The 24,822-nt window shown below is 37.6% G+C and overlaps 2 protein-coding genes across 3 annotated transcripts in view; one reads left to right on the forward strand and one right to left on the reverse strand.

Annotated features, from left to right (window-relative positions):
• Positions 1 to 24,822, reverse strand: part of mim (missing-in-metastasis) — a 286,624-nt gene that overhangs the window by 8,290 nt on the left and 253,512 nt on the right. Inside the window, exons 4-16 of the mRNA XM_073090292.1 lie at positions 21,664 to 21,748; positions 20,745 to 20,961; positions 17,374 to 17,490; positions 16,337 to 16,444; positions 15,351 to 15,498; positions 14,682 to 14,773; positions 13,917 to 14,000; positions 12,468 to 12,564; positions 11,758 to 11,850; positions 10,667 to 10,773; positions 9,459 to 9,570; positions 8,759 to 8,856; positions 589 to 706 (exon numbers count right to left, since the gene is read on the reverse strand). Coding sequence (XP_072946393.1) covers positions 589 to 706; positions 8,759 to 8,856; positions 9,459 to 9,570; positions 10,667 to 10,773; positions 11,758 to 11,850; positions 12,468 to 12,564; positions 13,917 to 14,000; positions 14,682 to 14,773; positions 15,351 to 15,498; positions 16,337 to 16,444; positions 17,374 to 17,490; positions 20,745 to 20,961; positions 21,664 to 21,748 — 1,476 coding nt within the window. The remainder of the gene's footprint in view (positions 1 to 588; positions 707 to 8,758; positions 8,857 to 9,458; positions 9,571 to 10,666; positions 10,774 to 11,757; positions 11,851 to 12,467; positions 12,565 to 13,916; positions 14,001 to 14,681; positions 14,774 to 15,350; positions 15,499 to 16,336; positions 16,445 to 17,373; positions 17,491 to 20,744; positions 20,962 to 21,663; positions 21,749 to 24,822) is intronic.
• LOC140755094 (uncharacterized) lies at positions 4,760 to 8,096 on the forward strand. Of its 2 annotated transcripts, none has more exons than XM_073090290.1 (5): positions 4,760 to 4,930; positions 5,866 to 5,898; positions 6,603 to 6,792; positions 7,355 to 7,494; positions 7,936 to 8,096. In XM_073090290.1, the coding sequence occupies exons 1-5, from the start codon at positions 4,896 to 4,898 to the stop codon at positions 8,015 to 8,017; spliced, it is 480 nt and encodes a 159-aa protein (XP_072946391.1). In that variant the 5' UTR covers positions 4,760 to 4,895; the 3' UTR covers positions 8,018 to 8,096. The 2 variants fall into 2 exon arrangements, with proteins under 2 accessions (XP_072946391.1, XP_072946392.1); XM_073090291.1 differs by having other exon boundaries at positions 4,761 to 4,930; positions 7,355 to 7,498.

A 24,822-nucleotide genomic window follows, 5' to 3' on the forward strand; every position in this document is an offset into this window, starting at 1 on the left:
GCTGAACCGAAGTAAGTTCAGTAAGAAGTAAGATCTCCACATGTGTAAAGTGAAACAATGAAAATTAAATAAAAAAACAGATCAAACAAAAACATTGCATGATAAAAAATAAATAGAAATAATAAAACAAAATAAAAACCAACTGAAATCAACTGAAAAATAAATCCACAAAATCAAATCAAAACGCACAAAAGCTATCATGCATCCATCTAACAACGAACACATCTCAGCTACACATATTTGTCACTAAGTGTCTAGAGCCCATTATTAATAACCAATTTATCCATTTTTTTGCATTCCAAAGGTTTGACAATGACAAAGAAATATCTCAAGTATGGAGCAATACTAAAACGTCGATTATATGCTTTTGAAGGTTTCTCCCTTGTGAACAAAAGAAGGTTAAAGATAGCTTTTTTGTATATTTATACCTAACATTAAGGCGAAAAGCAGTCACTGTCGCCTGTGGACATTTGCAACACCAGAGGAGTCGCCAATGCTATACCGGCTTTGAAGCATCACCGGCGATTTGAGGATAGATCGATTATTAACAACGACACGTTCGTAATAGTGAGATAGGTTATAGAATACCATCGGCGTGTTGCATCTGGTGTTGATGGGCGTGGTCCTCCGCCGCGAAGGCACCTTGACTGCCGTACCCGCTCGAAGACTCCAAAGACGACTCGCTCGCACTGCTCTCCGAGCACACCTGGAACATACGAGGTAAAACGGGCTAGTCGACACTTTTTTAAAATCGGTCCTATGTTCGTTCAACGATTTCATAAAAAAACAAACAAACGATATTTTCGAAACAATGAAAACGGTGTCGGCCGTGATAGTCAATAGATTTTATCTGTCTTATGACGTCAAACATTAATAAAAAGATGTTGTTTTGACATTTCTGAAATCAATGTAACAAAAAAAATGATGTATTACAAATAATTTATGGACAGATTTTGAAATTCACTTCTATATACATACATAACATAACATAATTTCGGCAATAAATTACGTTTCAATGCAAATAATTGCATTTTTTCTACCTATGATGAATGCACGAAAACGCTCGCATGTGTCATAGAGTAGGCTGATGACGTCACGCCTCGACAATGCATTGAAAAGCTCAAGCGATACGGTGATACGTATTGAGTATTGAGGCATGACGTCATTCGCTCCGATTAGCGTTTCAGCTACATGACTATGATGATGACCATGATGGCATTTAATACTTTTATGTTATTGAAAATATAATTAAGGTTGACGTTTCCTTTAAGATACCATTATTTACTATCAAAGCTTGTGATGTTTTGAAGGTGGAAGGACCCTCTATAGTTCGACTCTCTATGTATTTCTGCTAATAACAACAATTTTAACCTGTACTTCGCTTTGAGAGATGTATTAAGGGAGCCATGCTTATCAGAGGCGTTCCAACTTAGTCCTCAGGGGTAACAACGCCGCTATGGTCGACCTCGGGTAGGAAACTAATCTTATCTGGGATTGATTACAGAGATCCACGGGCGCCTGTGACTACTTACCATCAGGTTGAATGCATGGTCGTTTGCTACGTAGATATTATAATAAAACCCATAGATTAGTAAAGATTACTCACTCCTCACAAGAAAATGTAACCAGTTTTGACAATTGAAATTGTCACTGTCATCTATTTTCGTGTTTGAAAAATAAATAATAAAAAAATGTAGTTTTTAAATCATTTACGAATGAAACGATATTTTTTTGCATCACTTAACTGCGCATGTCGGCATTATTCCGCGTAATTACACCACGACAGCCATCAAATAGCTGAAAGAATTGTAATATGTATATAATGTAAAATAATATAATAAAAATCACAAGTATGTACGATCATCAACATCATATTTTATAGCTTGTATTTTTCATTAACTCAAATGGTTCACACATTTATGCTTAATTGGTATTATTGTTATTAGGCTGTTTGCTAGATTACATGTTGGAATATTTTAAAACGCTTCACTTCTTCATCGAAAGCCAAGAAGGCCGAATGTGCAATTAACATATGTACTCTACGGTCTAGGAATTATTGTACCCGGCTGTCTACCTTGTATGTTCAAAGTACCCACGATACTAAAAGAAGACTTACAGTTAGGGTAGGAGGCGGCCTAAAGCTTCATTTTGAAAGACAATTACTGAATTTACTAATTTTTTTTTTATTTTTTTTAAATAAGTTAATGTAAATAATTAATAAGTTAATGTAATTAATTAATTTAATTTCAACATTAAAAAATCCATTTATACTCAAATAAATACATAGAATATAAAACCGATCAACTTCTAAAATAAACCTTCATAGTTCCTACAAAACAGTTATACAAAGTTAATATTTCATTCATTCTCATACCCTAAAGGTACCACCATATCATACTTAAGAATGAATCTGCACAGAGATTCGTTCATATAATCATTTTATTATTTATTTATGAAAAGCACCGAAACGCAGCACATAACAGCCATTGTCTCTCAAACAGATTACAACGACCATTACGAACAATCGAATATGTTGCTCAAACATTCACAACAATGAAGATAATCAAATTTGTGTATTGACTAGCTGAGCCCGCGGCTCCACTCGCATGGACTACGTCATTATCGTGAGCTTATTTCTGACCCACTACTGGGCAAATGTCAACTCTCAGACTAAGAAGGGTTGAGTGGCCAGTCTGCAACAGAGGTTCTACCAGTCACACAAAAGATTACAGGTGGTTGGACCCTCTGGTGGTAGTATTTATTGCACTATGTAAACACGGAAAATAATTTCATAAGATTTTATTTAATTTTTGTTACACTTTTTAAAGGTCGTAGAATAATTTTGTGGCTTGACTCCGGCACTACCGCCACACCTATTTCTACCATATAACAGCAGTGACGCTGCTATGTTCTGGTTCGAAGGTTGATACGGGAGACACACTTATCCGAGGCGTTGCAGCTTATTCCTCAGGGTTAGTGGCGCATCTGTGACCGACCTCAGTTAGGAATATCTAATTCTATCTGAGGTTGATTACAGATGTCCATAAGCGGCAGTAGCTTACAATCACGGTGGACTGCATGCTCGTCTGCAAGTCTTATTACCACGCTTTTATTAGCTTGACCTGTATGTATGTATGTAACGGAATCTTTCAACTCGACTTTAACCCACTTTTAACAGTTCGATTAATTTAAAATTTTGAACACTTATGAAGAACCGATGACAATGTACAATTTTAGTAATTTAATCTCATTCCTCTCATCAGGATCGTTAGGATTAATTATTTCTTTGTGCGATTTTAGCGGGGTTTTTAGTTTTTAAACTATAATTATATCATATAAAAAATACGTATCCACTTTCCACTGAGGACTATGTACAGCCGCAAGTCGAGCCGCAAGTCGCAGCCGCAAGCCGCACTAAAGTCATACATCGTATCGAATAAGATTGTTTATAGCGAGTGTATCATAGCACTTCGAACAATGCATTTTGCTACCGGGATTTACCTTTACGATACGTACAGCGATCGATTAACTTTGATACTTCAATCTCAGTTTATATTTAATGGTCAATTAATATTCAAGTAATAAGGAAAATAATTAAACAACGGCTTTAATTTCCTATTTATCACATTAAACGATGTTTATGTATGATCGTTAATCATAGCTCATATGAGCTTTATTATCATAGACAGTTACAGTACTCTGGAAGTGTTACAAATTACAATCCATCGATACAATCATACATACAATCGATTAATACAGGTAATAAAAATATTACGTTATCCAGAATAGGATACAAGGAACTCGTGTATAAAATTACATCATTTATATAATGTTTTTACGTTGTCTGTAATTCCGTAATTTTTTAAGGTTTTCGAGTACTGTTCAAGATACGAGTAAGTAACAAAAAATAAAAAAGATTTTATTGTTTGGGTATTTTTTTATAATTTAAAAGTAGTCCAGCTGATAGTAAGTGGCTACTGCCGCCCATGGACATCTGTATTCAACCCCAGATAAGATTAGATGTTCCTACCTGAGGTGTGCTGTAGATGCCCCGCTACCCCTGAGGGCTATGTGAGAACGCCTCGGATAAGAATGCTCGCCTACCACACCCTTCAAACCAGAACACAGCAGCGCTTAATACTGCTGTTATTATGCAGAAATAGGTGTGGCGGTGGAGCCTCTGGAGTCAAACCACAAAGTACTCTACGACTTCAAAAAGTTTTATAAAAATTAAATAAAATGTCATGAAATAGTTTTGCGATATATTTTCATAGCGCAATATACTATAACAATTCAGGTTAACTCACAAATTAGTCAATGGATTGCATCTTGAAAATTGTACACTTATCACAAAAATTAAATACTCGTATATCATTATGTCCTATTCATTCCAAAGTTTTTAAAAGGATATGAAATACCAAATGTTTCATAAAACAAGAATACTATATAATATCTGAAAATGACTATGTGTTTCATACATTCCCACCTCTATTTACTACACTAACAATAACTAACATAAGGTCACGACTTAACCTAGTATAGTCCCCACCAAACTTCTAGTCCTCTCTGAAGTTATGGCGCGCAGATTTAGTTAGCATATACTCCGTAACGTAAGGGCACACTAACGCAACTATGTCCCCGCGGGCGACAGCGCGATATCTATAATTTGCTGTTGCGACGCGACTCGTTTCTATTTTCAGAGCGGACTAGAAGTTTGACGTCGACTCTACCTACTTATAAATACAACGCAAGCATCAAGACATCTCAATCCACGCCCAACCTCCTTGAATGGCGCGCATAAACGTTCGTTTTACGGAGCGGATCAAATTGAAACAGTATCATAATTCGATGCGAAGTGAACACTCGCGGCGAGAATACATTCCTCAGCGATAACGATGGAATACGTGAAATTAATTTTATTCAACATTATGTAAGTGTAAATGTGTTAATCGCTGCTTTGTCTCGGCTTGAAAGGTAACGAAGACATTTAACCGAGGCGTTATAACTTAGTCCTGAGGAGTAGCAACGCAAGTGGCAAATCTCAGATAGGAATCTAATCTCATCTTAGGTTGCTGGTGGACATCAGTGGCCATTTACCATTAAGTGAACTGTATGTTACATAGTGGGGTTAAATCATTTTTTACAATGTCTAGTTAGACCAGGCTTCCTATCGAAAAAAAAATAAAAGTTGTAGCACACATTCTCCAGGAAATATCGAAATAACCAGTTTCTTCGCTAACGTTTTCATTCCCAAAAAAATACGCAATGTCGCAAATACGCTAATATTTTAAACTCAAACAACGCTGCAGCGCAGTTTCACGAGAAATCTTTAAAAAAACATTTCCACCCCTAAAAGTTTACCCCATTTCACCCTCGAACCTTGTATTACGGTTAATTTAGTATTCCCTATTATATTTTCTACTCATATAATTTCCCACAATTTTCACACTGTTACTTATTTTTCCCTTACAGAAAAATATTTGCTCTGGTAAATTTTATGGGTACTTTAATTTAATGGTTTTATACCATGTCATTTATTTTTATTACATTCATACAAATCAAATTAACTTTATTGGCGAACTAAGTTTTATACAAGGTCGTTAGGTTTATACAGTACTCTTTTATTAACCAATAATATTTATATGCTTGCATATAATAATAATTATAATGTTCCTCCCACCCAGGGTTGACTGGCAGAGAATGCCATCAGGCATTAAGTTTGCCCTATTGTTTATAGAGTGTATTTTTATAGAGGTGCAATAAATAAATAAATAAATGTTAAATGTCATTATAATAATTTATGATTTCCAACAGTGAGTATAATGTTAATGTATTGTTAAATAATTAATAATTTGTATGTTACAGAGTCGTTTTGAACATAAATTTATCTTCAGAATGGTGAGTGACAACAGCCAATTTTACACATATATCTTATGAACCTAATAGTGTTGTTTTGAAAGTAGGTAATCTTCTTGATCATAAGCAATTTGCAGCCAACGTACACATATCTTACAATTCAAATAATGAGGAAGCAAAAATAAAGAAACAAATATTGCCCCTAAACATATTTAGAGATAACAGCCCCTAGCCCCTAAACAGATGTCTCATATTTTTAGAATCGTTCTGTCTATTTTAGCGGTCTAAGACGAGCGGGGTCTCGGGGGTTTGGTTCCCAGAAAGACAGACCTCTAACTATCTAATTTTTTTGTATTTGTATCTTTACGCCCCCGACGACACTGAGTGTCCAACACGCCCAAAGCGTAGGAAATATCAAGTGATACTCGTATGTATCAAGTGACAAATATCAATTATCAATTGAGCCTGTTAGAACCAGAGTAGCCTAACTACAAAAAACGATTTACAATATGGAGAAAAGGAAAAGTTTATAGTCCGCTCTGAAGTTGTTGCTAGGTGTAGTCATACAATTTGCTATGGCGATGCGATTCATTTCTATATTCAGAGCGGACTAGCAGTTTTACAGGGACTATACAACATTTTTAAATTACTTAAATAAAGATAGGTCAAAAATCATTAAAATGCAGTTAGGCGACTCTGGTTGTAGCAGGCTCAATTATAGTGTAATGTAAATTTAACACTTGTAGCCCCCACGAGTTAGCGGACGCGAAAGCGACATACAAATCGGGGGAGATGTTAGACCAGAGCACGCCCATCACCCTTGAGAAGATCAAGCGAAAGTTGAAAGAGAGTGGAATCTTCGACCCCGAAGACAAAAAGCTCAGTGACAGAGAGAAAAAGGAGCTTTCGAAGCTTTTCGATGCTGTGGAGATTATGGTAACTAGTAATTATTATAAAAATAAAAAGCCGTCTGCTTAAAATGTAGCCTATGGTCACTGCCATAATTTAGACGAATTCAAAGATATCTCATTTTTTTTATAAAATAGGAGTAGCAGATGAACATGCAGTCTGATGGTAAGTGGCTACTGCCGCCCATGGACATCTGTAATCAATCCCAGATAGGATTAGATGTTCCTACCTAAGGTCGGGCACAGATGCGCCGCTACCCCTGAGCACTAAGCTGGAACGCCTCGGAAAAGTATGTCTCCTTTACCACACCCTTCAAACCAGAACACAGCAGAGTTAAGCGCTACTGTTATTAGGCAGAAATAGGTGTGGCGGTGGTGGCGCCGGAGTCGAACCACAAATGGAACCTTCGAATATATTATTAATTATCATATCTCAAAGTATTTGTATCGTATTTATAAATCGATAATTATAAAATAATAATATCGCAACTTTACACCATTCCTTTCTGCTTCTCATAGCGCACGTATTCAACTTGTACTCCAATTTTAATACAAGTACATTATTAAATTATATTTAATAATACTTCCAGACGACATCCCGCAACAGACAACCGTCGAACGTACAGAACGTGTTCTCATCACTAAGATTAGTGGAGCGAGCGCTGAAGAAACAGCTAAAGGAGGGACAGATATCGGAGACATTAGCCGCCAAGTTCCACTGGGAGAAACTGTGAGTGGGTACATTTTTTTAGTATTTTTTTTTTCTTTTTATATTATATTAAAGTACCAAACGGACGTGCCTACCGGATAAAAATTATATCCATACCTGAGGTCGACCACAGATGCGTGTCTACTAATGAGGACTAAGTTAGAATGTATCAAATCAGAACACAGCAGCGCTCAATACTGCCATTACTAGGCAAAAATAGGGGTAACAGTAGTGCCGCCGGAGTATATTATATCTACTAATCCTTATTTTATTAACGCGTTATTATTGTTATTATTAATAAATGAGGTCCATCACACAAGAAACCGTCGTTTTTAGTTGTAATTGTTAAACCAGTAATTATCACACTGCATTGACATATAAGTCAATGATAACAAATAATAAAAAAATTGATGCCCGACTCGCACTTGGCCAATTATTTAATCACTGATTTCTAATTTGCAGGTCAGTACGACAAAAACGTGAGAGACCGATGTACTACTTGGACAAGAAATCCAAAATGAGAGTGTTTAATTTAAACCCTTAAGGGTCAGGTGTTGGGCAGTTGTAATATTAGTTATTTTGTACTAAACATTGAGCTTTTATAGAATATACGTGTTATAAATAACATGAGAATTTTTATTTTAAATATGCTAATTTATTTAAACTATAAGAGAACTGTAAACATGCTGATTTATTTACCTAATTCATAGTTATCTATTACCAATACCATCCAAATAGGATTAGTAGTTTTTGAGAAAATCGCGGATATACAAACTTACATGCATAGATACATAGTACTTGAATACAGATCTACCTTTTTTGAAGTCTGTTAAAAATAGTATTTAAAGAAGAGTGTATATGTAGGTTTTTTTTATTAATAATCAATAATAGTCGATTTTTAAAATAGTAATAAATTAATAATAGATAAAGAAAAATAAACATTATTTACAAATCGATTATTTATATGACTGATTATTGACAATGAGTAGTAAGTAGCACGAGGTCCGCAACCGCGAATTTGAGAGCTAATTTCGTGAGCTTTTTTTTGCTGGCCAATTTTGCGTTCACTTCTTCAAAATCGATTATTTTTACAACAATCTATCTACTTTATAGATAGAAGAATCTATTATTAATTATTCGATTTATTTTGAAGGTAGAAAAAATCTAATCTAATTAATTATTTATTAATCGATGTTCCCACTCATTCTCACACCCCTACTGTGTGGTATATAATATGAATCCCACTCTGGGTGCTAGGGTCAACACCCAGAGCCGTGGGTCTCACCTTTTCCTGATGCGGACAGTCAGCATGATGCATTTGTGCACGAGAGGCGGCTAATGTGGCCAGCTCCGACATATTCACGTATAGCGCTTGAGGCATCTCTGTGGAAATTGATATAAATATTAATATTGCATATGACTTTTTATATATCTAACTAGCTCTGCCCCGCGGTTTCACCCGCGTTAAAAAGAAATCTAACAATATCATAAACAAAAAGAAAGTTAGTTCTAAAATATAAGTAGCCTAAGTTATTCTTTATTACACCAGCTTGCCAATAAAAGTCCCGTCAAAATCGGTTCAACCATTTCAGAGATTAGCCAGAACAAACAGACAGACAGACAGACAAAAATTGTAAAATATTTAATTTTGGTATATGTACCGTATGTATATAACCGCTTTTTACTACATGCAAATGAATATACATACGGTACATACACCAAAATAACATTTTTTACAATTTTTGTCTGTCTGTCTGTTTGTTCAAGCTAATCTCTGAAATTGCTGGACCGATTTTGAAGGGGCTTTTATTGGCAGGTAGCTAATGTAATAAGGAGTAACTTAGCTTACTTATATAACTATATATAATTAACTCTATATATAACTAACTATATATTTTATAACTAGCTATGTTTATGATATTGTTAGATTTATTTTTAACGCGGGTGTAACCGCGGTGCACAGCTAGTAGGAAATAAAGCTATACCTTTAGTAAGGTGCGGCGGCAGCGAGGAGGGCTTGCCGGGCTTGAACTCATGTTGCGCAGTATTCGCATTCCCCTTCGCCGGCACGCTCGGCCGCTCCAAGGACGAACATCGCTGCAATGGCAACATCAACATGAACATCAACATCAACAGCAACAACAATATTATCATCAGTCATCAACGTAATCACCATGGTCATCATGACCTTAACCATCACTAATAATTCATAAACCATATCAACATTATCAACATCATCATGAACAATATCATCGTCATTGTCCCGAACATTCATCATCATCATCATCGTAATCAACATCATTATCAGCAATATCACCATCATACTCAATATCATCGTAGTTGTTGAATATTACCATCATCATTGTCATCATCGTTATCAATTGTATCATGTAAAACTCGATGAGGATGACGAATGAGGATTCATTGTCATTAATTAATTTCTACCTAATAACAGCAATATTAAGCTCTGCTGTGTTCTGGTTCGAAGGGTGTGGGTAAGGGAGACACTCAACGAGACACTCCAGCTTAATCCAAAGAAATAACAAGTAATCTACCTCAGATTGAAATCTAATCTTATCTGGGGTTGACTACAAATGACAAATGTCAAATATAACCACTTAACCATCAGGTGGATTGCATGCTCGTCTTGTCACTCCTACATAAAATAAAAGAAATATGACTACCCCGGAGGACTAATTTGGAATGCCTTGGATAGTATGTCTCCCTCACCACACAAATGCTGTGTTTCCAACCGGAACACAGCAGCGCTTAACACTGTTGTTATTGGACAGAAAAGAGTGTGCCTCCAGAGTCTAACCACAAAGATTTTTACCACTTTTATGATAGAAAATAATGTGTCTCCGGAGTCCAACCACAAAGGGTTCTACTACCCTTTGACCGTGATAATGGTAACACAATCGGATCCAAAACATTTCTTGTGCCGTCATTTTAAGTTTCGTAGCTGATGTTATTCATTTTCGTGATTGTAGTCGAACTCGAATGTATATTCGTTTTCATAGCGCGTTTGTTAAATTGTGAATAATTGTAAAGTTTTCGTTTTTTTTTTGTTGAGTTTGTTAATGTTTTTGTTTCGTGTTAATTTTGACAGTGACATTTGTTTGTTTACATTTCGGACACCTAATTACGAATCAGACTATAGCTAGTGTAGTGTGAAGCTGGGCATGATACTCACAGTGGGTAGCGGCGGGCGGGCGTAGATCCCCTCGCGGGGCGCGGCGGACTCGGCGGGAGAGAACGTGTGCACGCTCAGAGCCGGCCGAGGGTGCCCGCGCTCGGACGCTGGAAGCAAATAGACAATGTTATTAAAGTTTTTTTTTTTATATATATATAATATAAGAGTAGCAGACGAGCATGCAATCCACCTGATGGTAAGTGGCTCCTGCCGCCCATGGACATCTGTAATCAACCCCAGATAGGATTAGATATTCCTACCTGAGGTCGGCCACGGGTGCGCCGCTACCCCTGAGGACTAAGCTGGAACGCCTCGGAAAAGTCTGTCTCCCTTACCACACCCTTCAAACCGGAACACAGCAGCGCCTAACACTGCTGTTATTAGGTAGAAATAGGTGTGGCGGTGGTGCCGCCGGAGTCGAACCACAAAGGGTTCCGCCACCTTGACTGGTTTACAAGGTTCTCGACTAGTTTATATTTGACATTTCATTTTCGCTAGAATTATAGTTATCGCCAAACTGCTAGTCCGCTCTGAAGTAGTTGAAATCAGGTGTAGTCATACAATTTGCTATGGCGACGCGATTCATTTCTATGTTTAGAGCGGACTAGCAGTTTTACGAGGACTATACTTATTTGTACAAGGTTTTTTTAGGATTCCGTATTTAATAATAATTTATCATACAGGTAGACGCATACTTCGGCATTTTTTGCTTTAACTGTTAAACTTTAATAGGTAAACAATACGAATTTATATAACACATTTACTTCTATCGCTGCTAAGCTAACAAATACTAAAAATAAAAATAAATAAAAATTTGGTGGTACGCAACCTTCCGTATGCGACTTGCCCTTAGTAAATTATTTCTATTAATGAAGTTCATTCAGTATTAGTTCATTCAGTAGCTAAGCTTTTAATTTTTTTTCAATCAAAAGAAAATATTTTTTTGCTTTGACAGTATTTTTATTTTATAAGTTGTCACAGTATTATCTCAAACTTGGACAAATGGCAGCAACCCTAAAACTCAATTTATAAATATCCGGTTTTTTTTCATTCGCCTAAGAAAATAGCTTAATTCTTCAAATGTTGCTCACCGGCAGAGATTGTATGCGGTCGGCCGCCCATTATAGCTGAGGCGGCCCTCTCGAACTGAGCTGTGTCTTTCAGATCCGGCCACGTTGCTGAAGCTGGGAATAATTATAAATATTTGTAGTCAATAATTTTCAAGTAAATATCAAATGTCATATTTTTCCGAGACAAACTGATCTAAGCCTACCTAAGCCGCCCTAAGGACGTGCCCTTGGATCAGCCGCACACCCTACGTAATAAGAGATGAATGCCTAGGACTCCGGCAGTAGCGGAGTCCGCAACCTTCCCTCCCTCTAGCGAAGAAGGACAGTATAGGAAACCGGCAACAGTGACCAATACTATCCCACCCTTCCAGCTCAAAGTCTTCTTGAACGGCTGAGCTTTAGGCTTATCACCAAAATCCGGCGAAGCTGAAGAGGTGACAAGGCGCCCCAGTAAATACACACTTCAAAAGAAAAAACAGAGACATTCTGCAGTGGCGCCCTCAGATGGGAACCTAATCTTATTTAGGATTGATTACAGGTGTCCATGGGCGGCAGTAGTCACTTAACATCAGGTGGAATACATGCTCGCCCTTTATTCCTATTTTAAAAAAAGCAATTTATCACAAAAAATATCAAACATTTATAACGATAGACTCTACGAGACTATGAGTATGTTTGAAGAACATACAAGGTTGAAATTTATACGTCTGACCAATCTTTTTGATACTCACCAGCATTTAAAATATCAGGAGTGCTGTCATCTGTATTGTCGTCTGCCGCCTTCGATGGAGTAACACACTCACTGCTCACGCTCTGGTTGTCTGAGCCCTGGGGAAATATAGTGTTCATTTTTATTATATGAGCCTATTTAACCTATGAGCACTATCAAATGACAAATAAAAGATCAGGCGTTCATCAAATATCTATTTATCATTAAAGACCATGAAATTATGTCAAAGAGGACTGTTTTTTAAAATATTGTAAATTTTCCCAAATTTTCAACATAAGTGACCATCGGAGTCATAGATTAGTAAAGATACTTCGCCGCCTTGAAATTGAATGAAGCCACAAACGGCTTATTTTAGTAAGTTCTTTTTTGAATCCTTGGCAAATAAAAACATTTTTAGGGATTATTTACGAATAAATAACTAATTTACGTAATAATTAAATAATTATTTCAACAATTTTAGGGATATTTTAGCACGGAGACGTGGCAAAACTTTTTTACGCAACTATTTCAATTCTCAAAACTGGGTACATTTTCTTGTTAGGAGTGAGTAATCTTTACTAATCTATGATCGGAGTATGGTTTATAAGGGCATATTTATTTGATTGTTTTACATTTATTTGGGTGACAACAAAAAACAAATATACATATGAAACGATTCATAGACTGAGTACAAAATTATATCATCAATGCCCATGTAGTGTGAGGCAGTTCTTGCGTTTCGATGTGACTTACATATATGGTGACCATCTTCGTCCTCTGGCAACACATCAATAATCGGCTTCAGATAGAATCTATTGTATATCACGGAGTTAATTACAGATGTTCATGGGCGGCAGTTGAACATTTACCATGAAATGTGTTGAAATAAGTTAATTGCACCTCTTTGCAATACTGAAAGGCCACTCACACTTGATGTTTTAATACAACCTGTCATTCTTTATTGTCAGAAAAATATATTAAAATGTATTGTCCGGTTGTATTGTATTTAAATCAGGAATTACTTAAATACTTTCATAATTCATTAAAATGGACCGCTCACTCATTTGATAATTTAATATAAAAAGGCCCTGAGAATATCTATACCATATTTCCTGTACCAATTTCTATACCATATCGCTCTATAATTTCATTTCAATAAATCCACAAGTCAATTCGTCACTCATCACACATAAGGCACGTGAAATATTCCCGATATCGGATCGATGTACTAAAATAAACAACAGTATAATGTATTAAATAATTATAGATACAACAGGAGGAAAACCTGTATGCAAATTATGATATCTTATAACGTATAACACACAATAATAGCGATTTACGTAAATCGCTTCGTAATTAAATTGTTTATTTAATATAAACAATTTATATTAATGCCATTATAATGATTAAAATGATAAAAATAAAAACAAAACAAAAGGAAATAATAAGAATAAGTGAAAAAAACAATTACATGATCATTCTCGCGTCGTTGCAACGTGTCCTGAGAACGGAATCCGGAGTCTGAACTGCACACGCTCGCTAACCGACTGACCGACTATATAAAATGTGAGAAAAACAAAAAAAATAAACAGAAAAACAAAACCAAAAAATTTTAAAACAATAAATACAAAAAATAAAAAAAAATATCTTAATTTAAAAAGAAAACAATACATAAACAAGCGTACACAAAAAAGAAAATTTTACTAGCCAAAAAAAATAGGCATATATTTTTTATGACCAAAAATATATTTTACGACGCTTTAAATTTAAGAAACTAATTTTAACTACAACAAATTAGTCAAGAAATAAAAATCGGTAGTAATTAAAAAAATATATACAGGGTGGATACTTTCATACGACAATAAATTTAACCAAATGTATCATGTCCTAAGCCTCCAAACAAATTTTCAATCAAAAATCTTTAGTACTTAAGGAACAGGATTTTTCTTGCATTTTTAAAATTTTCTACACGCCTTGTCTAATCGCAAATCATTATAAATCGATGTGTTGATGATGTTGCCGCTCTTATCAAAGATGTGTAACCTAATGTTTATAAATGGCGTTCTATTTTTTACCCCATCATTTATTATTAAGTTTGTTTGAAAAAAGAATGAAATTCGATGTTACATGTTTTTTGTTCCATGATTATGTTCCAAGGAAGAAGTAGGACTTATCATTTATAGTCGTATTAAGGTCCAACTTGTATATATTTATTCCAACCGCACAAAAAACGCACCTGCGACACGCAGCGTTGCGGCTCCGACTGTTGCGCGCCGGACGACGCGTTCGATATCGGCGTGGAGCAGCTCACTGTGGAACCAGACAAACCTGCAACATTAGTTTTTGAAAACCATAATAATTGCACTTAGATCTAGACCTTAGGCACAGGAGGGATGCCAGATTTATTACTTTTGAAGAATTAATCACGTTGTATTTGATAATTACCTGTTAGTTATAATCAATCTCAACCAATTTTCGAAATGAGACAATCATTAAACACATCATCAATGCTGAGGGTAGGCTTAATAAAAGGTTGGCAAGGAAAGGTGCTTCTATTTTCCGAAATTTACCGCCACCGAAAAAGTTCTATTTTTTTTATACAATATAGGAGTATTAGACGAGCATGCAGTCCACCTGATGGTAAGCGGCTACTGCCGCCCATGGACATCTGTAATCAACCTCAGATAAGATTAGATATTCCTACCTGAGGTCGGCCACAGATGCGCCGCTAACCTTGAGTACTAAGCTGGAACGCCTCGGAAAAGTATATCTCCCTTCAAAACGGAACACAGCAGCGCCTAACACAGCTGTTATACCAGAAATAGGTGTGACGGTGGTGCCGCCGGAGTCGAACCACAAACGGTTCTACCACCTTCAACGAATCGTGAACCTCCGTGTCACTCACCGTGTTGCTCGGAGCACTGGCTGGTGAGCGAGGAGATGGACGTGAGCGAGGACTTGCGGCTGCCGAGGCGCGAGGACGCCGAGGGCGAGTGCGGCGCCGAGCCCGTCTCCGCCCAGCCGCTGTAGCACGACTTTATGTCGCATATCACCTGAAACATTCACATTTGGACATTGGATCGTGAATATGTTGATAGGACGACCTACGTGCAAAAAGAGCTCTCCTACAAAGCCGGCGATGCATTGGCGACTCCTCTGGTGTTGCAAATGTCCATAGGCGACGGTGACAGTTTTCCACCAGGTAGCCCATCTGCCTTATCATAAGGTGTAAATATATAAATAAAAAAATAGTGTCCCTGTAGTCCCGGAACCAGAATAGAGCTATGATATTCCCTGCGTGTCGTAAGAGGCGACTAAAAGGGGGCTTCCGGAGTTGCAGCAAGAGTGGGAGCTCTTACCGTCCAGCAAGCAAAGCCGGGAGGGATTGTATGTCGCACACCGAGCGTAAAAAAACGACTCCTACGTCACACCCTCAATTTAGACGAATGTAACAAAATAGAAAAATAATTATATTAGAAAAAAATACCCGACTGCTTAAAATATAGCCTTTGTCACTCCCCCAATTAAGAAAAATCCACACCTGATATGTTAAAAGTCGTCGGCCCTTTTGCTGTAGAGCGTATCACAGAACAAGACATACATACATTTGAAAAACATAACACTCACCCGTCTGGTAAAAAGTAAAAAAAAGGATATATTAGCAAATGGCGGTATACTATATGTGAGCATGTGATAGAGTCCGGGCCAAACTGCTAGTCCGCTCCGAATATAGAAACGAGTCACGTCACAATAGCTGCGTTAGTGTGCCTTTTCGTTGCTACAGAGTATATGCTTGTAGTTGTGTTCGACCGCATTGGATCTCTGACTACACCTGCGCGCTCGCGCGACAACTTCAGAGCGGACTAGAAGTTTGGCGCGGTCTATACTAACCTGGAGACTGGCGGCCGGCAGACTCCTAGGCTCCGAGGTGTGTCTGGCGAGTTGCTCGCTGCCCTCTTGCAAGTGCCCCACTTCCGCTAACATTGCCACTTCACTCTCCTAAAAATTTTAAACACATACTTTTTTTATAAAAAATCTGCTTCCATAGTAATTGTTGTATACGTAACACTCGAAAGATAATAAATGTATTGACATGAATGTTTGTCGTTGAAGACATAGACAAAACCAACAACAACTCATATGTTTCTTTAGAATGAATGAATCCATGGAATGAGACACACATGCACGCTCGAAAAACCTTCCTCATTCGAGTAACAAAGACCACCTATAGATTAGACCTGTATAGCAGCAACGCATCTATGTCCTGTTTCATTAAAAGCAACTATTCTGTTGTTTATACGAATTCAAATCTCATTTATTCAAAATTGATTCATATAGAACACCATTTGAAAGTCAACAAACTACCACCGCTTCGGAAGGTTTCGCTATGGAGAAGAGCGGCGAAAGAAACTCCATAGATGTGCAAATTTATATCTTTTAAAAATGAAATATAATACAATTTTACATTGTGGTACATATAATTAATTATTGATGTAGAGCTGTCATACCATGCGGATTTATCATTTAAGTACTGATTTACATTATAGTAAGCTTTTCTACATGAAAAAGGGAGGGTTTTATACCATTATAAAAGGCATGCATTAGGTTGACAGCGTCACTTAACGATTAGCCGTCGTAGAGTCAACTTCCCCTGATGATGCTCCGCTTTAGAGCGAAACACGTGTTGGTGGTGTATATTTTTTTATTTTTTGCATCTGCACGCATCCTGCATGGGAGGGTAGTACATACTGCATGGTATAAAATACATGTATACCATCATACATATTAGTATCGGATTGTTGCGAAGTAGTTTTAATCCTAACTTAATAAAGTTAATTTTACAGTCCATTTCAACCTTTTCTCGGATATGTCGAAAATGTGTTTTGGTATATTATTTTAAATTGATTTGATGTGTGAGATGTTCTCACCACCACGGGGTTGAGCAACGACACGAAGTGGCAGAAGCGGCTCCTCTCCTCGATCAACGCCGCCTTCACCGCCTTCTCCTCCATCTCCTCCAGCTGCTGCTTGCGCTCCTGTATATCCTGGGGAATGAGAGTTCAGCTTTAAGTATGAACATTTGTATAGGATTTATCCACGTGCGCCGAATTTTTTAACATAAGAGTAGCAGACGAGCATGCAGTCCACCTGTTGGTAAGTGGCTACTGCCACCCATGGACATCTGTAATCAACCCCAGAAAGGATTAGATATTCCTACTTGAGCTCGGCCACAGATGCGCCGCTATCCCTGAGGACTTAGCTGGATCGCCTCGGAAAAGAATGTCTCCTTTACCACACCCTTCAAACCGGAACACAGCAGCGCTTAACACTGCTGTTATTACGCAGAAATAGGTCTAGCGGCGGTGCCGCCGTAGTTAAACCACAAAGGGTTCTACCACCCTCAATGTTGATATGAGTTCATTTACCCTTTACTTATGCGTTTAAATGCCATAAGGAAATTATGTTAGGAGGAAAAACACGCTTAAATATTTCGTGTAGTACCTACAATTTTGGCAACATAATCCGTGCATATTTTTTGATATATATTATGCTCTTAATGAGGAAAGTCATTTTGGTACTCGTATCAATATATTATAATATAAAAGACTTCGTTCGGGTAGATTCAGAATATAACGAGAATAATACAACGCCATCTATCAAGCTTACAGAGCATACCGGTAATCTGATAATCACCGCTCCGCATACACGTCATGCAATGTTAGAAAAATTACTTCTGATTTTTAATTCTAATAACTTTTCATAATAATAATAATAATTTAATGAATTATTTCAAGTAACAAAGACTTATTTTTTTTATTTACAATTAAAATTTTAAGTTACATTACAATTTTATATGTAGAAAACTGCAATGAGAAATAAATCTACAGTCTACTCTATTGCTTATCATCTTCAGGAACATAGAGTTGAATGAACTAAAGACTAAATTTTAAGTCAAAATACGCACTTTTTATATAATATATTGCACGAACGCACGAAAAATATTGTTAATAACCTTTTATCTTATGATAAGAGAAGGAAAAAATATAATTATTATATGTTATCAATTAATTTATATTGCACGTTTTCCTGTTGAACTTGTTTACGTGCCAAAATTATAAGCATCAGTTACGTCAGTGAACTATCTATATGACATTTTATAACCACATACTTCGACTTCCATTATCACTACTAACTCTTAAATAACGCTATATAAACATAGTCATAATAACAAACACAGATACAAAGTTTTCTCCACTCCCAGCTCGACACCAGATAATTCTTTGTGACATGAGCGCCATGGCCATACATACATAGACCCAGCCCCATAACAGAAATACAGAAATCTTAATTCATCATTTGTATTTAATCATTGTCAAACATATGTAGGGAAAAGATGATTAGAACATTAAGGGGAACAGTAACTCGGTAATAATAAAATTAGTTATCATAGTCAGTAAGTCTACTATATAGCAAAATAACCATAGCGAGGGCTAGGACAGTCTATTGAAACAGACAGCGATCCGTGCACCGAGACGCATCCAAACCAAATGCGTACTGATCAAGTGCTTCAACCCTTTTTATAGGAAGAGCAGGTAAAGTAATCAAGTAGATTGGTCATAAGGCGATAAGGAATGTCGTCCGGTGCAGGTGCCGCCAGCATGTGGTATACGTCATCCGCTTTCAACGCCTAGACCTGCCCCCGACATATATAATCTGATGTTGATAAGTCTAAATAAATAAAGTTTGATATCTGTCTGGCCGGTAAACGAACCCCTTTCCGTGTCAGACCGGTATAATGACCGCTATGCGACGCAGGTCGCCAAAACTAAACGACACAGAGGAAATCCAAATTAATTTGTATTTTTACCTTATATGTGTCCCCAATCCACTCCCAAATCAAAACATAAGACATCTTGGAGGTAACAACACACTTGTGGGCGACCTCAGTATGAGTTTTTACGTTTTTACAAAAATGACTGTTTTAGTATTTGTTTACGTATTTCTCATACATTTCCAATCAGTTCTGATACTGTCCGCTAGGGGCGATGATTGTAAATGTATGGGCAAATACGTAAACAAATACAAAAACAGTCATATTTGTAAAAACGGAAAAACTCATACCAAGGGTACAGATGGGACTTAAATCCTCGCTGATGTTGTTTATAGGTCTCGTGCAGTTAGTGTCTCCTTGCATTTCATCATTCACTGTATCTACACACTACTTACCCTTAGGTAACTACGTGCATCCTTCCTACATCCAGATACTACTTCATATCAGATTAACTGATAGATCCTATTCCTCAACAAAATGCGAATTTAGGTACCATAGATCACTAGCCTGCGGGCACACATCCGCCCGTCTCTTCGCGATCGGCAACCTCGTTTGTCAATACTACATCAAGAAGCACGGAGCACTTTACCAAATTACGGGAAACTATACAATACTACATGAAAGGTTCTAAAGTGTTCTTCCCCCTAGAACCTTCACGCACCCTCCTAGAACCCTACGCAACTTAGAATCTCTACAAACCTGGAGACACACATCAGCTCGTCGCTTAGCGTCGTTATGTCGGAACCAACAGCAATCTACAAGCACACAATAGCCATTCTTCATGAGTTCGGCGACCTCGTTTGCCACTTCTACGTATGTCACTAAAACCAATTCGATGTCCCAATTACGCACCGTTGACAAACCAAAAACCCAACTAACCTACTCCTACTACTATTATTAAGCTCGTTCGCTACTCCTATATTATAAAAAAAAAAACTTCTACCGACCTGCAGACACACATCAGCTCGTCGCTTAGCGTCAGGCGGCGCTCACCTCGCCTTCCTCGCGTGTCGTTGCGCCTCGTGCACGCGGCGGCGGAGCTCAGCGCGCGCGCGCTTGCACTCGTGCGCGTGATCTTACCCTCAGCGTTAGCAAAGCATCTGTTGCCGACCTCAAGACTCCAAATCTACTCGGGGTTTATGACACATATACATTGCTATTCTCCATTCGCTTCTGCCCCAACCTTCTACACACCACTTTTTATCATATAGACTGCAGGTTTTTTATTGCAATTTCCATTTTACTAAAATACCGATTCGACATGTCGGAACCAACAGCAATCTACAAGCATACAACAGCCAGTATTTTCGCGTTCGGCGACCTCGTTTGTCACTTCTACGTATAGGTACATATGTCTCTAAAAACAATTCGCTGCCCCAATTACGCACCATTGACAAACCAAGAACCCCAACTAACCTATTAGCTCGTCCGCTACTCCTTTTATTATAAAAGAAAACTTCTACCGACCTGCAGACACACATCCGCTCGTCGCTTAGCGTCCGGCGGCGCTCGCCTCGCCTTGCGCGCGTGTCGTTGCGCCTCGTGCACGCGGCGGCGGAGCTCGGCGCGCGCGCGCTTGCACTCGCGCGCGTGGTCGCGGCCGAGCGCGCCCGTCGCGCTGCAACCGCGACGCCACTCGTCCGCGCGCTCCGAGAGCGGCGTGATCAGACGGTCCATTAGCGTGCTGGATTACAATGATAAACGAAACAAAACATTACAATAGCGGTAGAACCCGTATGATTGAAAGGGAAAGTAGAGTCCGCGTCAAACTTCTAGTCGTCCCTGTATATATTTCTATCGCGTCGCAACAGCAAATTGTAGATATTAGCGGGACGAAGACAGCGCGGGACTCCCCCGGCTTCCGTTCTCTGCTCGCTCTCGCCCACGGGTACACAACTGCGTTACTGTTGCTACGGAGTATATGCTTGTAGTTGTGTTCGACCGCATTGGCTCTCTTACTACACCTGCGCGCATCAACTTCAGAACGGACTAGAAGTATGGGGCGGACTATACCACCGCCACAACTCTTTACAGGATTAAGAAGTTCTTGAGTTTCAGCGGAAGAGTGTGAATGCCAACTGATAAAGCGGCCATCTTAGTTTTCAGGAGGGGTAACGCATCTGTTATCGATTTTTCTGTTTCAGTTTTAGGTAGAAACTCTGCTCTAGATGGAATTAGTTACAAATGTCCATAGATGGTAGTAACCTCTACCTCTCACTTCATTCTTACTCTATGCTATATTTATTATGATTAGGACCAAACAATGCTAGACAAAAATAACAGAGATAATAAGTATGCATAATATTTTTATAGCGAATTATTACTCCCTTTAGTATACTTTTTAGCTTGTATTTGTAAAAGTGTACAAGAAATATATAATGGTCACCTTATGAAAGTTTTCATTCTAGTCTCGATGGCGCGGTGACGCAAGCACACCCTGGTCAAGGCAGTGCCGATTTCTTTAGTCGCACCTGAAATGAAACAAATATATCATTTTTTAATTTGTAAGTAATACGCAAAATAATAGAGGCAGCGGTGAAAAAAAAACAATGATTATAGAAGTAGTAATTATAGTTTAAAAATCACGCTAAAATCGCACAAGGAAAATCGTTCATCGTGATTCCTGACGATCCTGATGAGGAGAATAGGATAAAATTATTAAAATCGTATATTGTCATCGGTTCTTGATAATTGTTCAAAATTTTAAAATAATCGGACCGTTCAAAGTGAGTTCAATGAGTGAAGCAGACATACATACATAGATACAAGCTAAAAAAACCGTGGTAAAAAGTAAAGGAAAGGTAATCCTAAAATGAGTCTATAAGTGACACAGCCCTATTTTGCGAATATAATTCCTACTATTTAGTAAAATAATAGTCACTCGTGTATTGTCCCTTATGTACCTACCATCAAAAAACTTTACGAATCATACGGTACATGCTATATTACTCATATGACATGAATTTAAAGCAATAAATAATTAGGTTTTGTTACAGAAATAGCATCAAAACATAGTAGTCATCCAGGGCGGTAACGCCTATATATATAATATATGTTGTTTCTACAAAGGAATTTCCATAGCCTATACTTATTTCTGCCTAATAATAGCAGTGTCAAGCGGTGCTGCGTTCTGGTTTGATCGTTGAGGAAAGAGAGACATACTAATACAAGGCGTTCCAACTTAGTACTCAGGGGTAGCGGCGCAATTGTATCTTAATCGCATCGGAATCTAATCTTATATGGGGTTGATTACACACGTCCATAGGCAGCTGTTGCCACCTCCATCAAGTGGACAACTTGCTCGATTGCAATAGAATCATATAAAAAATAATCAAGCTTTCGTACTACTAAAATCCTTTAACGCTTATCGTTTTTTCCTGTCATAGCGTGCTGATGAAGTTGAAATCAACATAATTAATTTAATAATCACAACAAAAAAAGACTGGTTAAAAATATATAAGAAAAATATAACAAAAGGTAACTTAAGACGAATCTATAAACTCCTCGTATATTAAAATTCAGTCAAGCCGTTTGGGCTGCAGAGCGTTCCAAAGAATATAGGAATGTAAGAATATAGGGTTTATTTTTTTTTTAATGAACTCGCACCATTCCCGGCTAGGGAAAACATTTTTAAAAATCTATTGATTGAGTTTTAGTTTTCATCAAAATCGACCTTGTAACTCCATTTTTAGTATTTTTCGCTAATCCTTATACTTTCGGTTTTGGCCCTGACGGCCATTTGGAAAATTCACCCTGTATACTCCGCAGTCGGGTAAAAAGAAAAACGAAACACTTAACAGGTTTTAGCTCAGGAGCTTTTGGTTATCGGTAAGACCCAAGAGTCATCAGGTCGTCATGAGTCATCAAGTCAAATTAATCACTTATCTCCTATTATTTAATTACTTAATATTAAAAGTGAATTGACACTACACGAAGGTGATTTCCCTGTACAAGTTACTTATTTTCCGGTAATCGATTAAATCACCTACACTACTTTAATGAATTATTTAATAGTAAGTAGTAAACGTAGTAATATTTGCGCGTACTCTAGGTGATTGAAGGGATTTCCTTACTTTGCGTAACAACAAAGGACTATGAGCAATGTGTAAGACAGTTTTATTACATACGAGTTATGCCCCGCGGTTTCATACACGTTTAAGTTTTTTTTTATATATAATATAGGAGTAGCAGACGAGCATGCAGTCCACCTGATGGTAAGTGGCTACTGCCACCCGTGGACAGCTGTAATTAACCACAGATAGGATTAGATATTCCTACCTGATGTCAGCCACAGATGCGCCGCTACCCTTGAGGACTAGGCTGGAACGCCTCGGAAAAGTATGTCTCCCTTACCACACCCTTCAAAACCGAACACAGCAGCGCCTAATACTGCTGTTATTAGGCAGAAATAGGTGTGGCCGTGATGCCGCCGGAGTCGAACCATAAAGGGTTCTACCACCTTCAGAATGGAAATACTCGAGAGATTTCATGGGATTTATTTGTATTTTTTTTTTTGCGCGGATCCCTAATATTTTTTCTAAAATAAATGAAGCCTAAGTTTCTCATCCTAATATCAGCTAACTGTCAGTGAAACTTCCGTCCAAATCTATCCACCCGTTACAGTGTGAACAGGCAGATAGACAGACAGAAACTTTGTTTCGTTTAAGGTGTTGTATATACTTTGATGTTCATTTAGTAATTAGCTGTGATTTTCACTTTCTATAGAAACAGATTTCTTTATGACAGATTTCAGAACTTCAATTTTATTTCTTTTTTTTTTTTAATTTGAATATGAAAGCTTTTGGAGTTCCATTTATTTAAAACAAAAACAATTAAAATTAAATCCAGCGCATACATGATATTGTCAACATTACCTACCCACATTAGGTATGTTATTATATTATTACATATATTACACATTACTCTAAAATAATACAACTATGAACGTAAAACGTCATACAAAGAATATCTTAAATATGTACCTTACACAAATGACTCATTTTAACACTAGGCCAAAATGTTGGTGGTCAATAATATTTCAATAAATAATTCACACATACGTAGTTCTTATTGACTGGCATATTAATTCGCATACTTATGACTTGTCAGATTAGAAAAAAGTTACAATTCTCAATTTTTTTATGAAACATCAAGATTATGACGATATTGCTGTATCATGGGAAAATTCGAAACGGAATGTTGCTAGTACCTACTTAACATGTGACTGTCAATAGAAATATTTATTAAATAAATTGAAAATACGCCTTTAAAAGCTGAAATTAATTAGGAAGGTGGTAGAACCCTTTGTTGTTCGGCTCCGGCGGCACCACCGCCACACCTATTTCAACCTAATAACGGCAGTATTAGGTGCTGCTGTGTTCCGGTTTGAAGGGTGTGGTAAGGGAGACATACTTTTCCGAGGCGTTCCAGCTTAGTCCTCAGGGGTAGCGGCGCATGTGTGGCCGACCTCAAGTAGGAATATCTAATCCTATCTGGGGTTGATTACAGATGTCCATGGGTGGCGGTAGCCACTTACCATCAGGTG

Source organism: Epargyreus clarus, unplaced genomic scaffold (genome assembly GCF_041222505.1).
Source record: "Epargyreus clarus isolate Ecla_fem2 unplaced genomic scaffold, WU_Ecla_fem_2.2 ptg000032l, whole genome shotgun sequence".
Classification (NCBI taxonomy): Eukaryota; Metazoa; Arthropoda; class Insecta; order Lepidoptera; family Hesperiidae; genus Epargyreus; species Epargyreus clarus.